Source organism: Prinia subflava, chromosome 5, assembly GCF_021018805.1.
Source record: "Prinia subflava isolate CZ2003 ecotype Zambia chromosome 5, Cam_Psub_1.2, whole genome shotgun sequence".
Classification (NCBI taxonomy): Eukaryota; Metazoa; Chordata; class Aves; order Passeriformes; family Cisticolidae; genus Prinia; species Prinia subflava.
In genome coordinates, this window is record NC_086251.1 from 51,782,948 (window position 1) to 51,809,062 (window position 26,115).

A 26,115-nucleotide genomic window follows, 5' to 3' on the forward strand; every position below is an offset into this window, starting at 1 on the left:
CTGCCCTCCCTCGCCCCGCCATGGCCTCGGGAGACACCCTGTACATCGCCACGGACGGCTCGGAGATGCCGGCCGAGATCGTGGAGCTGCACGAGATCGAGGTGGAGACCATTCCGGTGGAGACCATCGAGACCACCGTGGTGGGCGGCGAGGAGGACGAGGAGGAGGAAGAGGAGGACGAGTGCTGCGAAGAGTGCGGCCCGCACCACCCGCCCCATCACTACCACCACCACCAGCCCATGATCGCGCTGCAGCCGCTGGTGTCGGACGGGGACCCCAGCGGGGCGGGCGGCGGCGCGGCCGGCGGCGGCGGGGGGCAGCTCCACCTGCACCACCACCACCAGGAGGTGATCCTGGTGCAGACCCGCGAGGAGGTGGTGGGGGGAGACGACTCGGACGGACTGCGGGCCGACGACGGGTTCGAGGACCAGATCCTCATCCCGGTACCGGCCCCCGCCGGGGAGGACGAGTACATCGAGCAGACCCTGGTCACTGTGGCCGCCGCTGGCAGCAAGAGCGGAGGCGGCGGTTCCTCCTCGGCCGGCGGAGGAGGCCGCGTTAAGAAGGGCGGCAGCGGCAAGAAGAGCAGCAAGAAGAGTTACCTGAGCGGGGGAGGCGGCGGCGGGGCCGAGGGCGGCGGCGGCAGGAAATGGGAGCAGAAGCAGGTGCAGATCAAGACACTGGAGGGGGAGTTCTCGGTCACCATGTGGGCCTCGGGTAAGTGCGCGCCGGACCCCTCCCTCCCTGGGCCGCGGGCCCCGCCGGCGGCCGCGCGGTGCGACCGGGACAGTTTTGTTTTGAAGGGAGGCCATGTTTTGATGTGTGCGATGGGCGCCGCCATGTTCATCGCCAGGGCAAGTATGGCGGCTCCCCGAAAAGATGGCGGGGTCTGCGCTGCCGCCGCCGCTGCTGCCCGGCCGCGGCGGGGGGAAGGAGGCAAACATGGCGGCGGCCGCCAAGATGGCGGCGGCGGGGGGTGCGCGGGCGGGCGGGCGGCAGCGCCGCCGGCTCCCGGGCCAGGCCGCAATGGCGTAGTTTCTGCAGCAGGGGGAGGCGGGGTGCGGGGCGAACCTCCCCGCGCTCCCCCCGTCCCCGCCCCGCCGCCGCTCCCCGCGGGGCCCGCTCCGCGCCTGCCCCTCGCCCGCCCTCCCCCCTTCCCCGGCCGCCGCCGCCCTCTGTCCTCCTTCTCCCCCGTGTCCCGTCCCGCCGCCCCTCCGCGGCTCCCTGCCTGCCGTTCCGCTCCCGTCCCTGCCGCCCCGCGGCCGCGGGTGAGGCGTGTGCGCCGGGCCGTGACCGCGATGTGCGGGCGGAGACCCGCCCGCCCCTACCCCGCGGCTCCCCGGCGCGGGGACGGCGAACCCCGAAATACCGTGAGCAGCTCGCCCGGGGGCCGCCCGGCCCCGGCCCGCTGCGGCGGTGGGTGGGGCCTCCCCGCCCGGAGCCCGCGGTGCCGGCGAGGGGAAGCAGCTCTTGGCCCCCGCGGGGCTGCCCGCGCCTCCCGCCGCCTCGGAGGGGCGGCCGCAAACTAGCGGCCCTTCAGAGCCCGGGGGGCGCCGGGGGTGACAGCCGGGAGGGGCGGCCCCGGCGCTGACCTCCGTCCCCGCGGGGAGGAAAGGGGCAATTCCTGCCTGGCGCTCGGAAACCGTCGGGCTTTTCCTCGACTAAGTCTGAAGCTTTAAATAAGCTTTTTAAGTAGGCACAGGGAGACCTTGTCGTGGGAGATTTTGTGTTTCTTGAGGATTTTTTTTGTGTGTGTGTGTGTGGGAGTGTCTTTTAAAGGAATAAAATCTTGTGAAGGTATTTAGTATCTGGGACCTAGAGTAAAGCTGACATACACCTGCCCTACCCACTTTATTTTTTTTTTTTAATTTTTTACAAAAATGTCTTGCCGGCAGCAATGCTCTGTAATCAGAGTTCTGTCCATAAGTTACGTAAATGTGAAAGAAAGAGGTCAAATAATACAGTTCGAGTGACATTTAAATTGGTGGGTGGTTTCTGAATAGTGAGTTGATAATCTGTCTCGCATATCGTAATTTTATACTCTTTCAAATTTTTTAGAAAGAGTCTAGTAAGATATACTGTTGAATCTTTTGATGTAGTCGAAAATGTTTGCACTCTGTGATGTTTGTGAATGCCCAGAAGTTGTTAGAAAGGGCAGTATAGAAGGGAAGGTGTATTGGACGGCTGAGTTCTCCTGCCTGAAAAGATGGAAAACGCAGTGGTATGGATTTTTTATTCTCTTTTTAGATACGGGTGACTACTTAAGCAAGTTTCACAGAGTATTTGACGCTATTGGCGTATGAAATGACAGCCCAATGAATTTGATCGAAGTTCTTTAATTCTTGACGAAGAATTTCCCAAATACTCTTTAGTAGGATGGTGTTCTGTGTGCTTCTGTATCACTGTATAAAACTGAATAATTTCCCTTGCTAGTAGTTTTCTTAGGCCTGACCATCCAAGAAATATAAAAGATAATAGAAACTAATACAGTCTGCTGGCTTGTGGAAGCTGCTGGAGGCAGCTGAATGCAAGTGGCTGTATGACTCATGAGCTGGCAGGATACAGGACCTCGCTGAGATCAATTGACAATTTCTAGCATGCATTTGCACTTGGAAATTCAGAGTGCCTGATAGGATGCTTCCTTAGGACTGCATGCTGATTATTACTTGGCCCAAGCAAAGCATGTGTATAATCAATAAATTTGCTTCTCTTCCCACATACACAGCTTTTATTTCAGGGGTAGCCTTATTGATTTTGGTGGTTTTCTTGTTTAGGAGCATGACCATGCAAGCTCAGTAGGAATGATACCCACTTATAACTTACTGGATATTGAATTGCATTGCTACATTTAACTCAATTATATCCATGATGCAAAAGAATAAAGAGTACCTAGTCTGAGTTGACTGGCCAAAAAACACACTTCCAAAAGCAAAATCAAATACGTAGGGAAAAAGTTTGACCTCCCCTCCCTTTGCACATGCAGACACCACCCCCCAGCTTCAAAGAGCCTTGGTAATAACCTGCTCAGTTGAGAATGAAGTTTTGCTGAGAATATTGGACAGGCTCTTTCACCTCAGGTACAGCTTATTTAATGTTACAGAAGGGGTCTGATGTGGTCAAATGCTGGTTTGGGTTTTTTTTTCCTTTGCTGTTGTTTTGTGGGTTTTGTTTTTTTGTTTTTGTTTTTTTTTTTTTTTTTTTTGCTTTTTTTTTTTCTTCTCCTCTCCTCTCCTTTGTTTTTCCCTGAAACTTCAGAGGCTAAATTGTTGTCAGAGGAATTGAAGAAGAAACAAAACTTGAGGCAGAGGGATTTACACCCAAACCCCAACCTGAGTACCTGCCCCAAAAACCTCAAACTAAATCAACGTCAAGAAAACCCAGAATCACTGGATTGCAAAAGGGTAGTTCTAAAGTTTCCCTAAAGAATCAAACTACTTTATTTTGAAGAAATATAGTAGGTTTGAATCTGTATTTTGACATAATTAAAAATTTGCTTACACACTGATTCAATTGACTGTTTTAAAAGCTAAGTGAAAAATTAATCAAAAGACAAGTGACAAATAAGGCCATGCATCAAGATAAACCAGTGAGCCCTATATTGCTCTGCACAGGATTTTGAATTGGGAAAAAGGACACTTTGCTCACCACAGTGTGGGATGACAAAGTGAATGAATTCTTTGTTACTGTTTGCTGGTGCTACTATATTGGCTTGTACAGGGGTGGTACCAAATTTAACCAATCATAAATCTTTCTCCATAAATGAGTATAACATGTCGTGTAGCATGTCTTGAAATGTGTAGAAATAATCTTTGAAATATATAGTAATGTGACTAAAGGGGACTACTTAATCCTTGTCTTGTTATGTGGTTACTTAGAAATTGCAGTACTGTTGTTGGCAACAATTTGGACTTAGCATAACTTCTCTTATCACCTTGGTGTCTATGGTGATATCAAACTTGTGACCCATGATTAAAGTGTTTCGTTTGAAGCAGGATGAGTGCCTTGTTCTAGTTCAGATCAGCTTTTCAGTTCTGAAGAATACGATTATTTGTCTTTCTTCATGTATTCATGAAAGGAGGAAGTGAATGAAGGTGTATTTCTAAAAGGGTTGAAGAGAGTATATGATGGATGTTCAATCATATTCCTATAGCATTTTTTATTTTAGCAAGTTTATTTTATATCAAATATGTATATCAGAAAATAGCACGTAGTTAATGGGGTTCTCCAAGTGAGATACTCCAGTTTGTACTAGAGCAGTTGTTCTTAGCAAGTGGAATTTATTTGTACCTTTGCTGCATTCAGCTTGAATCATTGTCTTTAGTGAGTTTTTCCAGGTTGAGTGCACAATAGTGAAGGGGGAGGGGAAGGATCGTGAGAAATCACTTTGTCAGATGGTGCTTGCAAAACTGATTCTTGCATGCAGGAACATTTGGGAAGGTGGTGCTTAAGTGCTGGTTGCACCAAATGCTGGAAATTTCAAGCAACTGGGGCTTAAGTTCGAAGGCAAAAAAATGGATTAGTGTAACTACATCTCCTTTTAGGTAATGACTGTCAGGCTTTCAAACCTCAAATAGGTGTTGGCTTAAACTATTACTGTTAGCATAGTCTGCAAGCTAAGGGCTGAAGTAGCACAACCAAACATTGCCCACAGATGTTAAACTGATCAAGTGTCCCATCCCTAGATGGGAAAGAAAAAGATATAGAAGTTACATGTATGGTTTGGAAATTATTTTTGATAGTTCAGGAAGCCTGTGCTGTGGACCCTTAGTTGGAAGCTTGGAAAGTTCACATTGGCTTTCTAGAAGGTTCTTCAAAATCTCTTAAATTTTCAATGTCTCAAAAAATAGAAAGGTTTTCATTTCACTTCATCAGATTGCAAGAATGAGAAAAATAACCATCTGCTGTCTGACCAGTTGTCTTCTGTAGTATAAATGATAGATGAGTCACTTAGTTCAATTGTGGGCCTGTATCAGGGATGACCAAAATGCTTTGCAATGACAGATAATGAACTTCTTATAAAGTTTGTTATAGTGAAAGCAGAAAGTGATTCTCTGGTTTAAAATACTAAGATGACAATCTATTTCTGACTCCAATTAAGACAATGATACAGGCTTCTGCTCTAAGTATTGAATCTCTTCTGACATTTTTTCCAGTGATAAGGAAGACTTCTCTGCTTTTATTTTAAATGTATTTTCAGTTTTGAAAGTGAAATACATGAATGTGTTTCACCATCTAAAATAGTTAATTTGCTCCTCAGCCCCCCTTCAGACTACAGTCCTGTAACTTGCTGTTGGATCCTTCCCTGGGGCGCTGGAGTCACTTCTGTGCTGACCATTCAGAAGGTCACAGTGCTTCGGCACAGTCTCATAAATGCTGAAGTCAGATGACGACTATTGATACATGCACTGGTTTTGTCAGTTCATGTCTCAGTGGTGTGAAATGAGAGATGGGTGACACAGGGAAAGAAGAACCTCTTCTCCATCTGCGTGCAAGGCACGTCAGAGGGAAAGTAACCTAGCAGCCGTTTAGGTTAAAAGATGACATACTGTGCAAAATGGAATTTTAACATTCAGAAGTGTCTGCTAAATAACTGTGTTATTTAACAAGCTAATTACAGTTCTTTGCTTCCAAACATGACCAATGAACTAATTTGCCTGAGGAGATTGCAATGTGGTAGCAATAACCAAGCTGTTACCACAGCGCCTTGGTAGTGCACAGCTGCTGAATACATCCTTTATCCTGTAATTGCTTTTCAGCTGTTCCTAAAAGCAAATGTGTTTAACTGTGTGATCATATTTTAAGCTTAAATGTTGTTCATCCTTTTAGTGGCTAAGTAGAATGTCTTTTAATTTAGTGCCTTGAGGAGGAAGATGTAGGATCAGGTGTCACTGCTTTGCTACCAGGTGTATCTCCTGAGTTCCCTTTTGCATCATTTTCCTCAGATGAAAACTGATTGAACAATGTGTTCTCCTTGCTCAGTAATAGAGGAGGAGGATGGCTCGGAGATTCAGCAATTTAGAAGTGGAATACAGTAAAATCAAGAATAACTAAAGAAAAAGTAATGGCAGAGCTTCTAGGGTTGAGAGTTAAGAGGGTCATCTGGGGAGTTCCAGAGTTGTCAGCTGCTACTCAAGAAATGCACAAAATAGTGGGATTCCAGGTTGGGTGGATTTTTCAGTGTAGAAACAGAAGCGGCTGCAAGATATGTCAAGGAAGTGAGGTAATAGGAGCAAAATGTGCCCAGTAAAGTCTTGGGAAGCAGACTCTACCATGTTTTGTTATTGATTTGTTGCATGGAGTTACTAGTTTTATCCCAGTAATCTTGCTTCTTCCTACTTCATTCAATACTTGGGCTTGGTTCTCTTAAAACTTCAGGTTGTTTCACTAGGAGTCAAAAGACACAACTGGCTAGACACTGAACTTTGACTGATCTTAGTAGAAGAATGTTTGACATACTTGGTTTGAAGGGCCTGAGAAGATCCAGTTCAATATGTGTATTGTCCCTGTTTAGGGGGCAGTGAGAGACATGCAGCTGGAAGGACACTGAACATGAAGATGTGTTAGGGTATGTCCTAAAAATGTGCCTAGAACAACCCAGTTTAGACTTACTCTACCTTAATGTGAGTTGGCATAGGAGGATTATAGGGGGAGGCCACTAAAAGTGTGTTCTATGTTCATTACAAAAAGCTGCATTGGATCTATAAGGACTGAGTTTCAGCCGAATACCTTATATATGAGTCTGCTATACTCTCAGGTGGTTTTAAGGGACAAAACAAAGTAGATTAGATAGTGTATATATAGTAGTTAATTTCCTTTTCCTGACTGGCTCCATGGTTCTGTCCATATTTAACTTGCATGGGTGGCATCCAGAGGTGTCACTGTAATTTCAGGGTTTTGTCTGTGTTTTGCTTTGGATGCAGTATGTTTGATGCTTCATGAGAGGAAAATGGGGAAGTAATTTGCCTGTAGTGGGCATCAGGACTTGCTTGAAGGCAAAAAAACCAGCAAACAGTTAACTTACCCAGTTAGCAGCGAGAATGATCAGTTCAGCCTGAGTGAAAGTTTGCTTGCACTTTACCCTCCAGACTTTGAGCTGCCTGGTCCAGGTTGGTAGGCCATCACAAATAAACTAAATTTGTGCATAGAGGACATCGGTAAAGTTTTTCCATTTCCAAACTTCGTCCAAAAAAAATGGATGAGGTTTTTTTTGTGTGATTTTGGTTTGTTTTCCCAATGACCTGATAATGTCACGGGATGGTCACGATACTAAAGAGCTACTGAAGTCTGCTGCTGCTTTTTTTTCAGAAATATTAGCCTAACCTAACATTTCAAGGTAACTGTTTTGTATTTTATTGATTTGTTTTAAATCTGTTTTTAGAAGGTTTTTAAATGTATTTTATTGTTTTCCTTTAAATTTGTTTTTAGAAGTGGAGCAACTGTAAAGATGCTGTTTTTTATTATAGGAAAATGTGGTTGCTTTTTATTTTCATATAACTGCTAATATAGTAAACAATCATTTCTCTTATGTTTTACTCTATCCAAGCAATATGTTTATAGTTTTTTGTGTTTTGCTCCAGTAGTCTGTGGAATTAAATAGCTGTGGAATTGACTTCTGTTGGCAGGCTTTTGGGCAGTAAAGCCACTGAAGGCTGGCTTTCAGTTTGGTCCTCAAATAGCAAGAAAGGACTGTGGAATAGCAAACCTTTATGCTAAGGAAGGAAAGGTCTTTAAGAACATACACAGAACTTCCCAGTTGACTCATGCATGTGATGTGAGGCAGGAAGTGAAAACTTGTCTGTGTTACGAGTGTCATCAGTCAAACTGCGCGTTCTGGGTGGCTGTGGGAATGGCCACGTGGAGGGCAGCTGATCTCATTCTAGTCTACAGCATAGAGAACGTGTCACTTCTAGCTTTGCAGAAATCCTGTGCCATTCTGAGCGCGGAGTCTTTTCTCCCCTTTTTGCAAGCTTCTGTTAGAAAGAGCAAATTGTTGCCAGACTAGAGGCTTATTGACTTGAATTTGTTACTCCTTCAACTGCTGTAAAACTTCACATGTAATCGTCACTTAAGGTAAATTCAATTGCTTTTTGAAAGCACTGGTAGGGACTGAAAAGGTAGTGTGGTGGTGAGTGTACAGCTAAAAGGTCAATAGTCAGTTTTGTAGTTTGAGTTTAGTGCTGCAGATAGTATTTTCTTATTTACACTTCTGTCTTTGCAGCGTCGGAGTCTGTTTTCCTCTTTCACCATGGAATATACATGAACTGCTATTTGATCCGGTAGATCAGATTAAACCTCAAACTAGCAGTAACATTTCTAGAAATAGCTCGGTGGCAAACATGGAAAGCAGGCATTACAAATTGAATAGAAGTTTGTGTGTGGTATATATTTTTTATTTGCTTGTCTTATTCTCTCTTTTCTAGCCCAAGTTACTGAGTAATGACTAATGTTATTTCCTGTGTTTCTGTTTAGGGGAAAAATCCAAAAACATTTTGTCTTTTGTTTTCTGCCTTATGTTTTCCTATCTTTTTTTAATTGGTGAAACACTATTTCTGTCCTACCACCTTGTGTTTCCACTGTTTAAACAATATCTGTAAAAGAAAACTTCCTGTTATTTTTGTGTAGCCTCTTGTGTATAAAACAATTTCCAGAATCTGCTCCCCATACACATAGTAGGAGAAGTCCTGTCAAGTTCTATTACATTGAGCTGAGTAGTTACAGCCATATATACATCTGTTGTCCCAGGTGTATTTGGGGGTGGAAAACTGGGTAGCTGCTGTGTCTTCCTTTCTGCTGCTGTGAACACTGCAGTGAGGAACATAGATGGATGTTTCTGTTCTCTCTCATTTGTGTGTCTCTCAGTTTCCGTTATAAAATAGCAAGAGGGGATAGAATACACAGTACAGTGTTTTCTAAGGTATGAATGTGAGTAGACAGCAACAGCAGGTCTTCCACCTGATTTCACTGCAGTCCTTGAGCACAAATTCAAAGGAGGAGCTCTAGAGCAGAGAAAACAATATCCTAACTGGCTTGCAGATCAAAGCTTTGAATAGTCCCAGTCTGCTGTTTGCATAGTGAAGTGGGAAAGAGCTTAGGCTGGCCTTTGCCACAGAAGGAAGTCATCCCCTTGAGAGAGGTGCACGATTGAGTTACTTGCTTTCTTTGAGATCTGTCTGCAAGTGTTAAAAAAACCTTAATTTTACTAGCAGGTGTTGAAGCCCAACAGCAGTTATTTTTAAATTTCTTGTCTCTATGACACTTCTGTTGGAGGTCAGGGAAGTCTGAAGACTTTGAAGTATAGATCAGTAGTCCTGACATCTTAGGGTAAGTGTCTGCTGCTCTTCTGATATGCTTGCAAAGTTAGGGACTGCTGTTGAGTATCAGCATGGGTATAGTGAAGATTAGTCCTGAAGAGGTTAAAGGAATTAAATATTTAGGCATTGTTTCAGGAAAAGTACGTTATCTTTCAAGTACAGCAGACATTCATAGAATTGTTCTACTAATTTCTGTATTTGTTTGTGTTTAAAGTAGATATGCAATTTCTGCTTTTTTTTCCACACTCACTGTATTCTTTGTTCTTCAGGCTGTAACTACATGGGTATCTTTCTGCTCTTCACAATTAGTGTGGAAATCTGGAAGTGCAGTGTATTCTTTTAAATATGCAGCAATAGTGAATTTGTATTGAGATGTAGCCTAATAAATAAAAATGTTGTTTTGATCTTTTTTATGTATTGAGTTCAGTATTTTGTGTATTTCAGATGATAAAAAGGATATTGACCATGAAACAGTGGTGGAAGAGCAAATCATTGGAGAGAATTCTCCTCCAGATTACTCAGAGTACATGACAGGGAAGAAACTTCCTCCTGGAGGAATACCTGGCATTGACCTCTCAGACCCCAAGCAACTGGCTGAATTTGCTAGGTAAGTAGGAAGAAAGGAGCTTCAACATTATGTTCTTTTTACTGGTTTAATTATAAACTGTTAGGTGATACGGTATATTTAGTATGGCTTATTATTCCATTTAATTACCTTCTAAAACAAGGGGCTTACCACAGCATCAGCTACTCTGCTCTGAACTAAAATAACAGGATTATATATTCAGCAGTGAATTCTTCAGTGTATTCCAGTCCTTAGTTCCATTAGGTGAGACAGGACCTAAATACATCGACAGACTGCATGGCTGTAGGTAGCCCTGCCTTGGGACTGGACTAGATGGTCTCCAGAGGCCCCTTCCAAGCCCAGCAACTCCGTGATTTTACATGGCAGAATATTTCTTTCACGTGAGTAGCCTTAAATTCCTGGGAACCGAAGGATCCAATAAGTGAAACGCTGCATTCAGGTTGTCCAGTAAAATACCAAGGCTACAGGATTTAGTTGGCAACACAACTTCCTGTTCTTTTTCACCTGTTTCTTAAGCTCAGGATCTTAACTCGTGTGTCCTGCACTTTCACGTGCCACTCATAATTGCAGTTTCACAGTCGGTAGGTAACTTCACTGCTCGGATTGTCTCTGGTGAGTCAGAATTGTCGCTCGATTCCATCTCGGTAGGCTGGCCTGAGTGCCAAGGTGACTTTTTCTTTCCGCTGGCGGTGCTGACTCGAGCGGGGCGGGGCAGTGAAAGTGTCCGCCGGTGCCGCCTGATCGGGCGGCCCGTGGCCACCAGAGGGCACCCGCGGGGCCGGCGGAGGAGCGCGCCGGGGCCGGCTCAGGCTCTGCTGCCCGCCCGGCCCCGCGCTGGGACCGGCTCTGGCTCTGCTGCCTGCCCGGCCCCGCGCTGGGACCGGCTCTGGCTCTGGCTCTGCTGCCTGCCCGGCCCCGCGCTGGGACCGGCTCTGGCTCTGGCTGTGCTGCCCGCCCGGCCCCGCGCTGGGACCGGCTCTGGCTCTGCTGCCTGCCCGGCCCCGCGCTGGGACCGGCTCTGGCTCTGGCTCTGCTGCCTGCCCGGCCCCGCGCTGGGACCGGCTCTGGCTCTGGCTGTGCTGCCCGCCCGGCCCCGCGCTGGGACCGGCTCTGGCTCTGCTGCCTGCCCGGCCCCGCGCTGGGACCGGCTCTGGCTGTGGCTGTGCTGCCCGCCCGGCCCCGCGCTGGGACCGGCTCTGGCTCTGGCTGTGCTGCCCGCCCGGCCCCGCGCTGGGACCGGCTCTGGCTCTGGCTGTGCTGCCCGCCCGGCCCCGCGCTGGGACCGGCTCTGGCTCTGGCTGTGCTGCCCGCCCGGCCCCGCGCTGGGACCGGCTCTGGCTCTGGCTCTGCTGCCCGCCCGGCCCCGCGCTGGGACCGGCTCTGGCTCTGGCTCTGCTGCCCGCCCGGCCCCGCGCTGGGACCGGCTCTGGCTCTGCTGCCTGCCCGGCCCCGTGTGCCCCGCTCTGCCGGGCAGCACCACTGCTGTGTCTCCAGCGGTCTGAGTGTGGCTGCCGGCTCTCTCTGCCCCTGCTGCCAGATTGTCCCAAGCTGAAAGCAAAGCATGTGTAAAGCCACATCCATTCTCAGTTTTTAGCGCTGGCTACTCTTCAGAGCTCAGGTGTACAGTTCTGACTCTCAGAGCAGGTGCTCAGTCGCATGTAGCTAACCTTACTGCCTAGCAGAGAGAGACTGTACCTTTCTCCAGGTAGTTGCTAGGTGGCAGGGACTATTGACACAAGTTCTGGTCTGGCTTCTTGGTTAGCTGGATCTTGGTGTTCAGTTCATGCATTTACTCTTGTTCCACCTTTTTGATCTTGTTGCTTTTTACAAGTTTTGTCCTGTTACTCTGTAGTGTGTTTGTGCTGGAGGAATAACAGCACAGCCTCATCCCACAATTACTTTCACTAAAGCCATTGAACTGTGAATTTTGAAGGCTTCTAGTAAAATAGTTCTGCAGGACTTGCTTCCTGCTTCAAGCTGTCTGATCTGGAAATGTCTAAAAGTACATCACAAACAAGTCAGAACAGGGGTCTAGCTGAAGTGATGGGTGGTTCTGGCTATTGAAACTCTTCTTCTGTGTTTAACAATAATCAAAGTTATTGTAATTTTCTCTGGGAGCTGCTGAGGAGTTCATACAAGTTTTTGTGAAAGCAAATATTTAAGTGATATTCTTGAGTGTCCATAGTGTTCCAATTCTAAACTGTTACTTATGTATTCTTACACATCATGTGTTTAGAATGGTGTTCTCCATTACTTTAAACATGCTGAAACCTCTGGTTCTGTTAGACATTGAAGTACTGAATAGCTGTCTTTTGTTAGGAAGCAGCAATAGTTTCTCCATGCAAATACTGACTATTTTTTTCTTCAGATTGAGTTGAATACTTGAAATGGTTGTCAGGATTTGGGCTTCATGAAACGACCAGGCTGCTTCTATCAGATGTGTCCGCATATTTCTGAATATTGTAAAATGTTTTAGTTAAGTTTCTATTGAGAAAATAGTGGCTGCTGGCACTATTTTAAAGTTATTACTTTTCTATATTTATAGTAGAATTTTCTAGGAAGTTCCAGAGCTGGAATTTGCTGCAGGTAGTGGAAAGATTCAGTTCTACGTGTACAGTCTCTTTTCTCACAGCACATGAATGTAATCTGTTTCAGTCAGAAGATAAATGCATAATGGTAGAGGAAGCACCTTGCGTGGATATCACCTTTAGTAACATCCCCAAGTTGCTCAAAACATGGGAAGAACTGTCCTCATAGCTTAATTGTAGATGTATGAGTATTTAATGCATTTTCTAAGAAAGGTTATTTTATTTCTTGGTCAGAATCAATGACTCTTGAACTTTTACTCTTGCCTTACAGTTGTATGTTTTGTCTTGAATTACTGTGTTTGATTATTCTTCTGAGATTGAAGAGTATGGGTGTGTTAGAATTAGAACATTTCTTGTTAAGGTCTTGCCCTCTTGCAGTGAGGTATGTTGAAGGAACCCCTTAGTTAATAAGATGAATTCAAGTACTGATGTCTGGAGGCTGCTGTTCAATTGCCTTGTTGACCTTGCTGTGTGCAGTATCCCTAGGAACTTTGCATGGCAAGCTGGAAGAAGAAATTGGGTTCACATGGCTGGAATTGGCTTTGGAGGTTCGAGGAGTAGTTTTTCATGCTAAAAGAATGTGTTTGTTTAGTATGAAGTTCTCTGAAATTGTCAAACATTGCTCATTGCTGTACAGTTCAGAAGTTCAAAATTCTCAGTAGCTATATTTGCAAACTTTTAGCAGCACATGAAGTTGAAAATTGCTTCTAAACTTAAGTAGCTTCACATGCTGTAAGGTTTTGAATTACAAATTTCTATGTAGATTACTTGAAAAAAGAATTGTGACAGTCCACATATAAGAAGTGTGAAGTAGTTAGTAAAATTGTGTGTTAAGTATATCGTGTGTGTAGTTGAGAAAAAGTTATGTAGGGTTGCTTTCTGGTTTTCATTAAAGTAGGAAGGAATCTCACCATACATTTTTAGAAATTACCTTCTGTGAATCAGACTAGATCCACTATTTGTTTATAACAAATGCAGGCTGTTTTGATTAGGGATAAATTAATTTTAAATACTTGCATTGATTATTAGGAACAAAGTTCTGAGGTTAAGTTCTGAGGTTAACAGACAAAGCTTGAATTCTAGTGGTAGTAGATTTTGAGTAAGGTTCTGGTATTCTGATCATGATCTAGTTAGTGAAAGGTAATGCAGGGACAAACCTGATGTTTGAAGTTGTTTGTAGCTCTGCAGCCCTTTGAAAATAATTCAGAACTGTAGTAATTGAGCATCTGCAGTGGCCACCAGTGCTCAGAGCTCGGTGGCTCTCGCAGGGTGAGTGGTTGTGGTGCCTCTTGCCATACAGTTGTCTTGCACTGCCTGCTTTAGAGCATATGTCATTGAGTCATGGAGCAGGAATCTGAATCCTTTAACTGGAACTCTGACAGTTTTTCCTGGAAAAGCTTTTGTGCATTCTATGTTTCCACTGAAAACATAGTGAATAAATAGGCTGTGTCAGAACATGGACATGTTCAGTAATGCATAGACAAATTACCATAAGTTACACCTGGCTGGCAGTTTATCACTTTTTACAGATTACTTTATTCTGTTTTAGGAGTCTTGAATTTTCTCCAGCAGGCTTTAAAAATGCGATAAAAAAGTAAATGGTGGGATTCTCTTGGACAGTCATATCAGAATGTGAAATGTTAATTGTGAATGATCTGCTCAGAAGGACAAAACCTAATAAATTACCATGTTTTCATTTGATACCTTTGACTGGGAAACTGGAAATCCCTTCAAGTGGAGTAAAATGCTTCATCCAAATCTAAATTGATGACAGCTCAGTAGTTAGCTGTGAGGAGATCATAGCTGCTTGGTAGTGAAAACTTAGGAAGGTAGCGTGGATATTTCTAGAATGTGCATATGGCAAATTCCTTCAAAGCAAGCCACTAAAAACCATATCCCTGGTTGCCCCCTCCCTCCCTTTTGTCCTCCAAATACACGACCCTACTGGCTGAAGACAGCAGAATACAGACATCAGTAAAACAAAGAAATAAGAAGGAATATCCTGTAGCTGGGAAATTGGCACAGTAATGGGTCCTGGTGGTAAAAACTTTATTCTTTGTGGTTTTATTTTCTGCTGATGTTGGTATCTTTTCTGAAGGAGAGCCATTGTGAGGGCTGGCCTTCCTTTCTATCTGCTTTCCAAACCTATAGAAAACAAAGGAGAGGAAGCTGCATTAGAGTTGGAAATTGGACACCCTTCTGAGAAGTGACAAAGCCTTCTGGTCATCCAGATTTATGACTCAGAGCTCTTTATAAGGTGTATGCTTTTGTATTGGTTTTGTTCTTGTTACAGAGAAGCTTAAAGGGCAGTAAAGTGGCAACTGCCTTAGCCAGTATTCTTCTAGGGCAGGGTAGATCTGCTCTGTGCCACACTGCACAGGTCACTGTCCCTGTTCACACATATCATATTCCTCATAACTGGAACAAACACAGTAATAATTTTTGCCAGAATCCTGGAGTGAAAGAACTGCCTATGGCAGTTTGCTTCCTAACTGAGACTGAAGCAGGTAAGACACTGGCTGTTCTTGGGTTGTATGTAGATAGATTCCTGGGACACCTTGTGCCACTCCCCTTTCATCTTGTTTATCCAAAAGCCAGTCTAGCCAGTTCCAGGAGTTGTTCAGCATGAATAAACTCTCACAGTAGCACAGGGCTGCGATGCTGAAGTTGGTTCTGCTCAGCAGGGCAGTGCAAGGGGAATGGCAGAATGAGGGGAACACACCAGCAGTGCCAGTAACACAGAGGGGGAATCATTTCTTCCACCTCTGAGTGTTCCTGGGGAGGTGGAGTGGGGGTGGCATCAGCACAGGAGAATGTCATTGCTGGTCATCAGAGACCTGTAGGATGTGTTAAAGGAGTTGCCTGAGAGAGAGTGAAGCTATTAAGGTTAGCTTATGTATAGAGGCAACAGAAAGGAAGTGAGAACACAGAACTCTTTGGCAGTGGCAAAAAAAGGGGAGATCGTGGAGCAAGGGGGAAATTCTATACTGTTATTTGAATTTTATTTCCTTTCTTCCCAGCTTTAACGTCATTTCTATGGCTGACTTTTAAAATTGCATTAATTGACAAGTCTTTAGGTTATGGAGTTTGGCAGGGATTTGGGGTGGGGATTAAGGTGAAGTACTTGCATTTCAGCTGTGTAGATGAAAGGAGGTAGTTACATTTAACTTTCAGATACCACACAATATTGATTTATTTTGAGAAACTGAGTGGTTTACTACCTGTGATTTCCCTCAGTCATCTTTATACATGGAGAAGGGAGCGTGCTTTTATGCAGCTCATTCTGTAAAGCTGTTGGGTTGCGCACATTTGTGCTGCTTCTGCTGTCACCCATTCCCTCCTTCCACTCCCCCAGTGCAAGTTAAGACATAGCCTTTAATTGCAGTGTCCCAGTGAGGTGATCCAAAAGGCAGCCTTCCTGATTTTCACAGTTAATTGATTTGCAGTTGCCTGTACTGGGTGCAACACATGTAAACTCACTGCAGAAATGAAAATTTTGGTCTTGCCATGTTAGTTGACTTTCTGCAAAGGCAACTGTTTCTGAAGTTCCACCCCAGTATTAATGTGTGTGTGTGTAGTTGTGTTAAATAGTGATATTTGTTAGAGTTCTGTTTTTGATTAATGTTTCAGGCTAAGAAAACTTGGATGGAGCTGGTAGAGATGCTCTACTGGGTGGGAGCCAAAAGTCTAACCACCACCAGCAAGAGCTACCTGCACCAGTGTAATTAAGATCAACAGCACAGATTCTAGTCTGGTCTCCTTTTGCAGAAAGTTAATTTTAAAGTAAGACCAAAATCTTTTCTTTCTAATGCATTGAATATGTAAGTCTTTAAATTCTTCTTTGAGGAATTGTCCATATGGCTTCTGCAGCTTTGTGAGCAAGATGACATTTTTTGACACAATAATCCTGCAGCTGTGCCTGTGGTGTTTATGCCCTCATGCCTTCAATCCAGTTGTACAAAGGGCCCAGCTGCTTCCTCGTGCCTGTGGCACTGGGATACAACCTGGACACCATTTGCCATCTCTTCTTTTGCATTGTCTGCTGCTGTTTTGTTGATAAGCCTGGTTACCTATGGAACCCTGTGCAAAAGCAGTCTTTCTCCACATTTTAGGCTTAACTTGCTGTGTTTCCATGAAAAATGAGAAGATGTAAAATTGCTCATTTTTTTACTGAACTTTTTTGTCATTTGTGTCCAAATGTTCAAGTATACTACAGGGCTGATACTGCTTAATTTAGAAACAAAGCCTGAAGATTAAGAAGTCCTGGGTGGACATTCATATTCTATGCCTGCTCAGACACTGAACTGAAAAATGTAAGGTGTATGTTGATGTTGCAGTCTGCCCTGTGTCTGACCATCCAGTTCACCTGCAATTGGTTCCTCAAGCTCCCTTACTGCACTGTCCCAGGGCACTTTCTTTCTCTATCTCAGCAGCTTGTTAGATGATGCTGTTGCAGCATTTTTTTCTCCAAGAGTGACTTAATACCAGAGGTAAGATCCAGGAGTCAGGAAGAGGATTTAACACAAAGTGTGAAAATGCAGGCACTGCCCACTAAAACTATTTGTCACATCTCTTGTTGGCATTTCTCTTGGTCTAGTCACTCCCTTTACAGGTGGCCAGTTAAGACTTTGGAACAATAGTGGTTTTACTCATTCTGATCATGTCAGTGACACAGATCTCAGACCTAGGAAATTTTTTTTGCTTCATTTTTTTGGGCGCTGGGGGGATGACTCAGCCAACATTTAACAGGTTGATTGAATTAGAAGGAGATGGTTTTGGCACCAGCTTTGTCTCCTAAGGATGTTTATTCTCCAGTGGAATGAAATCATGACACTCTGTTCTCTCATGTCCGATCTTGTCAAATCATTCTTCTGTGACCATTTTAACTATTACAGGTGGTCATTTCTGTCCCTTTTCCTGGTTTTTTTTAAATCACAGAGCTATAGTAAGGAGAATCTCGTGCTAAAGATAATTGAAAGCTTTCTGTAGGGGTACTGTAGCTTGTGTGTGTGTATTTTCCTACAGCCTCAGTACCTGTAGTACTGTTGAGTCTGGGACCTTACTGGAAAGTGTAGTCAGTTAATCCCAGTCACTCGTTTAGAGCCAGGTATTTTACTCAAAGAGACTATGTAAACTAAAAACAGCACAACCATTCTGTATTCCAGTTGGATTGTATAAATTAAGTCTAATCAATAAGGTCAGCTGAGTTGGTCTGTAGTCTTGAAAAAAATATCTACAGTGAAAATTAAGATAATGAGGACGGGAACTTGCTGTACAGGAACAGATGTCGTTTGCTGTGTTCAGAATGTTTTTGCCCTTAAGTTGATGAAATCTTAGTTGTGCTGCTGGTTGTGTGGTGCACAAGAGGAGCTTACTGAACTACTCAAACAACTTACACCCGTTCTCAAGTCATTGTTAGTATCTGTAAATGCATTTGTAACCCTGCAGGAGACTGTAGGGTTCTTCATGTTAACTCTGTACCTACTTAGTCTGGAGATGCTGAGGCAAGCAAGAGTTTCCCAAATGCCCATTCAGAAAAAAGAACAAAAGCAACCTCTAAATCCTTGGGGTTTAGTTTTGTCTGTGAAGTGGCTGTTGAGTGCTTTAGTCTGTAGGTGGTCACTTGAACTGTGCTACATCTGCAGTACTGAAAGGGCTCAGAGTGAGGGACCAGTGATAGCTGACAGAGCCAGAGGAGACTTGTCCCTCACATATCACTCCACTGGCAGTTGTCAGATGATTTTCCTGGGTTTTCAGGACTTCTGAGGGAGTTTTTTCACTGCTCTTGCCTTAATTCACCCTCTTCTCTCAACAGTCCATGTGAACGAAACAGGCGAAAGCAGATTTCAGCCGTAGGAGTGTGACAGTACCAAAGAAATCTGGACTCTGCTTGCAAAAATCAAATGTTTTTGTGGTCAGAAGGGAGGCATTTTAGTTTATTTTCTCTACAGCTCTTGGGAAGTTTTTGAGTGCTTTGAGAGTTGCTGTTTAGCCATTCTCATATGAAATAATAAAAAAGGGATGTTAAAAAGTACATATATGCATTGCTTGGAAATCTCTTCCCCCAACCTTGTTCTTTTATATCAGTTTCCAGAAACAGAATTCATACGGATTAAAATTGTCATGGATAACAACAGGCACTTTCCTTCTTAACATTAAGAAGATTGATTATGATAATTCAATTATTTTGTTGATTTCAAGCTACTCATTCTATTTTAGACTAGGGTGCACCATCAAAAATGTGGATTAATTTATAGATATGATGCCTAGCTACCTTGTCACACAGAACTGTTGTGTGCTGTACTGCCAGGAAAAGCAGTTCAGTAACCCACATGAGCACACTAACTGTGCTTCCACAGCAAGGTTTGGGAATGTGCAAAGCCTCACTGCTTACCTAAGGGAATCTCAGCTGTATGGATGTCCATTTATTTACACCCACCTACCTCGATAGTTAGATGGAGATAAACCTTCTCTTTTTAATTTTTGGAAAACAGCACCACAGGTTTGACAAATAAACACAGCTGAATGTGCAATGCACATTTCTCCCCAGAATCACATCTGGCTCTTCTGACTTTCTGACAGATGGTTGTTATAACACTGTTCTCAGATTGTTTTGTACAGGGAGTCTTACTGTATGTAAGACAAATCTAGCACATATAAGCAGTAGTTTGCTGGGCTCCTTTTGTAGCAGTGAAGATTATCTATAAAATAATGGTGAAGATCCCTGTCAGTGACCAGGAGTAAATTGGTGATTGCTTGTCAGTTGCCAGGAGTGGAATCTGTGTGCACAGTAGCCTTAAGTAAGAATTCCTGTGGTAGAAATGGATGTCTACATTGTCAGTGTAGATTCCACAACTTGCCTGATTCTGCTTTCCCTGCTTCTGTAGAGTTTTCTTTGTAAATCTTGTGTGATGAAAATACTGCAGAATGATTGAACCTATAGTCCTTCATGTCCTGCTGCATGGATGGAGAGGAAGTGAAGCTAAATAGACCACATGGGTACTGGCACAACAAAAATGGACTTTTCAAACAAAACCTCCTCATTACAATTCGCATAAGTCAGGAAAGAAAATCTCAATTTCCACGTATTCAGAGGATTAAGAAGATAGTATGAAGTGTCTTATTCTGTAATTGAGACCTTCTGGAAAAGCAGAGTATTCCAAATGCTAAATTATACTGTTAATGTTTTTGTGAAGGTTTTAAAAATGTTAAAGTGAGTGCCACTGACACATGTAATACTGGGGGATAAAATGTGCTCATTATGTAGGCACTTAGGGGAGAAGAGCTGTCTACTAATGTGTTTCTACTAATATTTTGTTGTATTTTTTTATCTTTAAGAATGAAACCAAGAAAAATTAAAGAAGATGATGCTCCACGGACGATAGCTTGTCCTCACAAAGTAAGTGAAGTGCTCAGTGTCTAAGTAGATAGTAATTTGTAGATCAGAATTTTGTATTGATGTTTTCTCTTGAGAATGAATAACTAAAATATCTTACTGTTAATAGAATGCACTCAGTTAAATGTATTTTAGTTGTCATTCTCTAGAGGCTTCCTTTAAAACCTTTCACTGAATAATATATTATTCCCATTCCTTGTCTTAAGGTTAGTACATCCCTAATCTTCTGGTAACCATGATGCACAGTCCCTAACATGCTGGTTTTACTGTTGTGATTTCCCGACACCCAAGAATACATACTTGAAAGAATGTTCTGAAAGCTGTTCAAAGTACGTTCCTAAGATCTATATATCCTCTGCTTGGAAATATGACAGATTTGGAGTCTAGATCAGGAATCAGCAATTTATGGTGCAGATGGCAAAGTCAGCTTTATTGGAAGACTCTGAATTGTGTTCCACAGAGCTGGAAAGTGCATCATCATGAAAGAGAGGGCAGGCATCTTGGAGATAGGATTCTGATCCACTGGTAGCAAGGAAGCTTCTGTCTTGAATAAATGTTGCCAGTCACCTAGATTGGTAGTCTGTGGCTTTACTGCATTATCCAGCTTTTGTAGCACTTCTTTTAGCTGACTTAGTCTGTAACAAAAAAAGACAAACACAATCTTGCTGACTTCTGGTCTAGATAAGTGTGAGCCTAAGCAAATAATCAGGGCAGATAGCTATTAGAGTTATCTATTAGAGAGCATGAATAGAAGGCTACTTTCTGTCAGCCATGGTGTAAGGAATTTTCTGAATTCCTCTTTGGGTTTATATTGCTTTCCAATTCTCCACATTCTAAAAGTGTCATGTTTTTTTGTGATACAGTATGCAGAGATACAGGGACAGTTACTTTTTACTATACCAAGGAATGTTACCTCCATTTCTTTGATTTATTTTTTCATAGCCTCAACTTCATCTAAATGGGGGGAAAAAAAGAATGTTCTATCCTTTGATTTTCTATCTTGTAGTGTTTGTAGGCTTTATGCATTTATGAATTCAGTTTAACAAAAGAAAAATATTGTAGCTCTACCTGCTGCTCTCAGAGGCGAGAAGGGACTTTGAAATAAATGCAAAAAAAAAAAGTTGATGGTCTGTTTACTTCAGTGCTGCTTTGCCCCACCCAGTTCTGCTATGTGCCACAAATGGTGGCACAATACTTCAAAAGTAACCAAAGAGATTCTAGTGCCTGAAGAGAGAACTCCTGAAAGTGACATTTCACCCTTTTTGTAAGAAACAAAGCTTAAATAAATGTATTTGTTTGGAGGGAAAAAAAAAAAGCCTGCAGAATTTAAGATTAGCAATTTAATAGTCCTTTAGATACTGTTGTTAAATTTTATGCCTCATAACACAGTGGTGTTGGCAGACTAATTTTTTATAAGTTTAAACAGCTTCATTTGTACTACAAATAAGATTTATGAATATTAATAGGATTTTATAAGGGATTTTGAATTAAGGAAGACATTTATAAAACATATGATAGATACTCACTGATTGTCACTAAGAAGTGAAAAAAATGGAAGTGGAAGATTAGGTAAAGGAAGTGGAAAGTGGAATGGAAGTGGAAAGATTAGGTAAATAGACCCCCAGGTCACAGCTGGCTTAAGCATACTCTGAAATCAAAAGTGGTATTCCTGGTATTCCTCTGTCAATGCAGAGTTGACCCCAGGTTAAGACTTTTGATGCTGTACCTGGGTTAATGTATCTTCTGCTTTTGGATTGAGTTAACTCCAGCTGTAGTCCCATCTTATTCCACTGCCCAGTATCACTTGGTAGGTTTGAACTGCAGCAGCAGTGGCACTCTCTGTCTCCAGGTGGTGGTGATCAAACTGCTGCTGCCAGTTTGGACAGGGTAGTTCTGTAAGTTATGTGCTGGACACCCTCTTGCTCCACTCGTTGTCAGAAATGAGAAGGACAGAGAAGAGGACAGAATGTTGGGAGATGGTGCACATACCAATTGTGCATACTAGAGGACAATTTGTGGTATATTAGAGACTATATAATATCTAGTAGTACTGTAGTTCTCAGAATATAGCACTTTGAAGAGTATACCATAGGTATCCATGAGCTTTCCTTCTGTCTTCTATTTTTTTTTTGGTTGGTTTTTTGTTTTGTGTTTGTTTTTTTCCTCTGAAACCTGTCAAGTGCTTTTGTTTGGTTTATTCATTTGCTTCTGTCAATGCTGCATCTTCTCCATGAGACTGTCCTTACATTCATTTGACTGCACATGGCTCATAATACTGAGGGAGGAAATGATTTGGGATTTTTTTTGTTTGGGATTGGGTTTAGGGTTTGTGGGTTTTTTTGTCAGCTTTTCAAATGATTAGTTTTCTTGTATTGCTTTTTAAAAAAATAAATGTAAGGGATGTCCTTTCAGGGCAAACTCTTTAGAAAGTGTTCAGGATATGAAAGCATTTTCAATGCTTGTACTGTAGCAGATAAAACCTTCTTTAGGAGAACTAGCTTATCTACTAATTGAGTTTCACTGTTCTTTTTAAGGGCTGCACAAAGATGTTCAGGGACAACTCTGCCATGAGGAAGCATCTGCACACCCATGGCCCTCGAGTACACGTGTGTGCAGAGTGTGGCAAGGCCTTTGTGGAGAGCTCGAAGCTAAAGCGGCACCAGCTAGTTCACACCGGAGAGAAACCCTTTCAGGTACTGCTGCCTGCAGCCAGGAGTGCCTCCTCTTGGTCTGGGAACACTGGAGACTGAGCTGTAGCCTGCCTTCCACAGGACCTGGGCATACGAGGGCTTTCCTAAAATCAGACAAGGCACCTGAAAAACTGCGAGTCCCCTTAAGTTAATTTAGGCTATCATTTAATTACTGACATGGACTTCTCTTACAAATTGGGTGTACATGAGAGATATCAAAAAATGATGTAAAGTTTACAAATGAAGCCTACAATTACTGGAGTAAGAAATGTCTCTTTTTTCCTCAGCATCTTTTCAGCTTGTGGACAGCTGAGACTTGAGGCTGTTTGCTCAGTTACCTCAGGGTACTAATTTTCAGTAGAGGTTATTAATCAGTTTTCAATAAAATGGTGGAGTCACTGAATCTCTTTCATTTATGTGGAGTCACGTGGGCTTCTGCCACCAGAGGTCCCCTGCCCTCTTTGTATGATACTCCCTATAAATCTTTAAAGTTATTCTTAGTCTTGAGCATATATGTGTTCCCCAGAACACACTTAAGATAGATGTGGTTTTTTGTTGTTGATAATTTTCTAAAATATTTCAGAAAGTTGATTTTCACTCCTCAGGCATTCTTTTGGATGCATACACTAAATTATCTGTGTAGTAAATATAAGTATTTAATGCTGAAAATGCTGTCCTTTTTAGATCAAGCCCATCTTAAAAGTAAAGCAGGTAAAATGAGAAAATCTTTGCAAATCATCACTCAAAGGGGGAAGTTCTGATGTGAAATCCTGTTTCTGTTTGCTGTACGATGTAGGTAGTGTTTCACATGCAGAGCTGTCTTTAGTGAAGTGCTTGCTTGCAAGCTAGAGGTGATTTATTTCCCTCTTTGAAAATAGATATGCCATTGTATATATGCTATATACTGAAGTATTGCAGTTTTTAGTGCAGTTCCCAGGATCCCCACAGCTTCACTCAACAATCTTCAGCCTCTGGCTTCATGTTTGTGCAGGGTAGTGATTTAAAAAAGGCTGTTCTCCTGATCAGTGATGGAGATGAGTTCCCCCAGCTAACAGAGTTTCTTTTCCCTCCAACAGTGTACGTTTGAAGGATGTGGAAAGCGTTTTTCACTGGACTTCAATTTGCGCACACACGTGCGAATTCACACTGGCGACAGGCCCTACGTTTGCCCGTTTGACGGCTGCAATAAGAAGTTTGCGCAATCAACCAACCTGAAATCTCACATCTTAACACATGCTAAGGCCAAAAACAACCAGTGAAGGTTGAGGAGAACATTCTAGAACTCTAAGCATCTTACAGGAAAATCAGTTGGAAAGAAATACGCCTCCCCTTTGTATATTGTTTCTAGGAAAAAATTTTAAAAAGAACCCTACAAACCTAAAGGACGTGTTTTGATAAGTAGTAAATAAAAAGCAAAAAAAAACCACACGGGAAACTTTAAGGTGACATTGCTAAGATGATCCACCTTGATCTGTAACCCCGTTTCAAGAACACGGTGTTTTGTAAAGCGTGGCCCCAACCGGACGGGTCAGCTCATGAACTTGCATCAGAAAAGACAATTCTTTATACAACAGTGCTAAAATTGGACTTCTTTTCACATTCTTATAAATATGAAGCTCACCTGTTGCTTACAATTTTTTTTAATTTTGTATTTTCCAAGTGTGCATATTGTACACTTTTTGGGGATATGCGTAGTAATGCTATGTGTGATTTTCTGGAGGTTGATAACTTGCTTGCGGTAGATTTTCTTTAAAAGAATGGGCAGTTACATGCATACTTCAAAAGTATTTTCCTGTAAAGAAAAAAAAAGTTATATAGGTTTTGTTTGCTATCTTAATTTTGGTTGTATTCTTTGATGTTAACACATTTTGTATAATTGTATCGTATAGCTGTAATGAAATCATGTAGTATCAAATATTAGATGTGATTTAATAGTGTTAATCAATTTAAACCCATTTTAGTCACTTTTTTTGGAGAAATACTGCCAGATGCTGATGTTCAGTGTAATTTCTTCGCCTGTTCAGTTACGGAAAGTGGTGCTCAGTTGTAGAATGTATTGTACAGGCACTGACCGTTTATTAACACCTGATAATATGTACATCCCCCATGTAATAGAAAGGACAACAATAAAACAGTGGTCCTAAAGAAAGAATCTGGCAGAAAATGATCTGTAAGCGCAGTCAATTTTCTTTTGTTGTCCAGAGCAGTTCTAGTTCCTCTTGACCTCCCAGAAATTGGAAGCTAAATAAACTCAAGTTTCCTTTACTTTGCATTCAATTACAGTGATTTGTGATGCAGTTAATGCCACGTCAGGTGGTATATCTGAACAGAATTGCTGACTAATTCTGGTTTTGAGTGACCTAGAATTCCATTAACTGGAACACTGGATTTGGAGACTTGGCAGTGTAGTGGGGAGTGTTCTGTGTGCCTGGACAGCAAGTAGGTAAAACAGTACAGGAAATAACTAAATGGAAACCTTTGTTTAGTCAAGGTAAAGAGTGTTGGCGGTTTAAATGCATTAACAATAGAAAGTGGAGGAATGGTAGGGTTTGGGTGATCATACCAGGAAAAAAAAAAAGAAACTGTTTCTTCTTTTGGCTAACGTGTTTGATTGTAATGATAAAAATCCTTGGAACCTTATTGGACACCTTTTGTTTCAAAACAAGAACTTGAAGTTCTGAAAGAACTAGATGGAGTTGAGTTTTGATGGTCTAACTAAGAGTGGTTACTTCTCATTTGTTCAAGTGTTCAAAGAAAACTTAGCAGATACTATAGTAAAATGTGACAGATTAATAAACAGAAAAAATGCAGAGAAATGCATAAGTTATTTTTTAGAGGCATGTAACATATTTTAATGCAGTAAAAAGTGTTGTTAATCTTTTTCTGAATTCTGTTCTTAAAAGGTTCATCAAAGTTTTCATTGCTAATACTGTAAAACTTAATTTTGAGTCCAGTGTTGGTGGTAGTGGCAAAAACATGGGTAATAAAGAAACTGCACTTAAAACCAAGGGAATTTTCATCCGTACATAAGTTAATCTGAACACTGCAACTCTAGTCTGAGGTTATTAGGGGTAGAAAGAAAGTTGGGACATTTAATTGTAAAGTATGCGTTAGAATTTTGGCAGTATTTTTTCTTTTATATATAAGCAGTTTTTGAACAGGACAATATACTGAAACTTGTATAGTTATAGTTAAATTAAATTCTGTATACAGTTAAATTAGTGTCTATTCTTTTTGGAAGGAAATAAAATTAATTCAGTCTAGTTCTAATTGACCTTATATTTTTTCTTAAGCAGTATCTGTGATGTTGTTAGGCTTACACAGAAGTTTGCTTTCCTGTGTCATAAAGTCATTTATTGAATTGCAAGGTGTCAGTATTTCATCCTTGAACATCTATTAGGGACTGAAGTGTGTTACCTTGAACATACATTTGAGACTAAGCTATGTTAAATATTGATTTGAGGACCAACTGGGAACTGTAACTGTTATTGCCTCTGGTTATTTTGCATCTGATTACAGAGAGACATTTCCATCTAGGCCTCAA

The 26,115-nt window shown here is 42.3% G+C and overlaps 1 protein-coding gene across 1 annotated transcript; it reads left to right on the top strand.

Annotated features, from left to right (window-relative positions):
• Window positions 1–20: 20 nt before the first annotated feature.
• Window positions 21–25,834, top strand: YY1 (YY1 transcription factor). Its single transcript, XM_063399362.1, has 5 exons — window positions 21–717; window positions 9,756–9,918; window positions 19,824–19,884; window positions 22,416–22,574; window positions 23,648–25,834. The coding sequence occupies exons 1-5, from the start codon at window positions 21–23 to the stop codon at window positions 23,828–23,830; spliced, it is 1,263 nt and encodes a 420-aa protein (XP_063255432.1). The 3' UTR covers window positions 23,831–25,834.
• The last annotated feature ends 281 nt before the right edge of the window (window positions 25,835–26,115 follow it).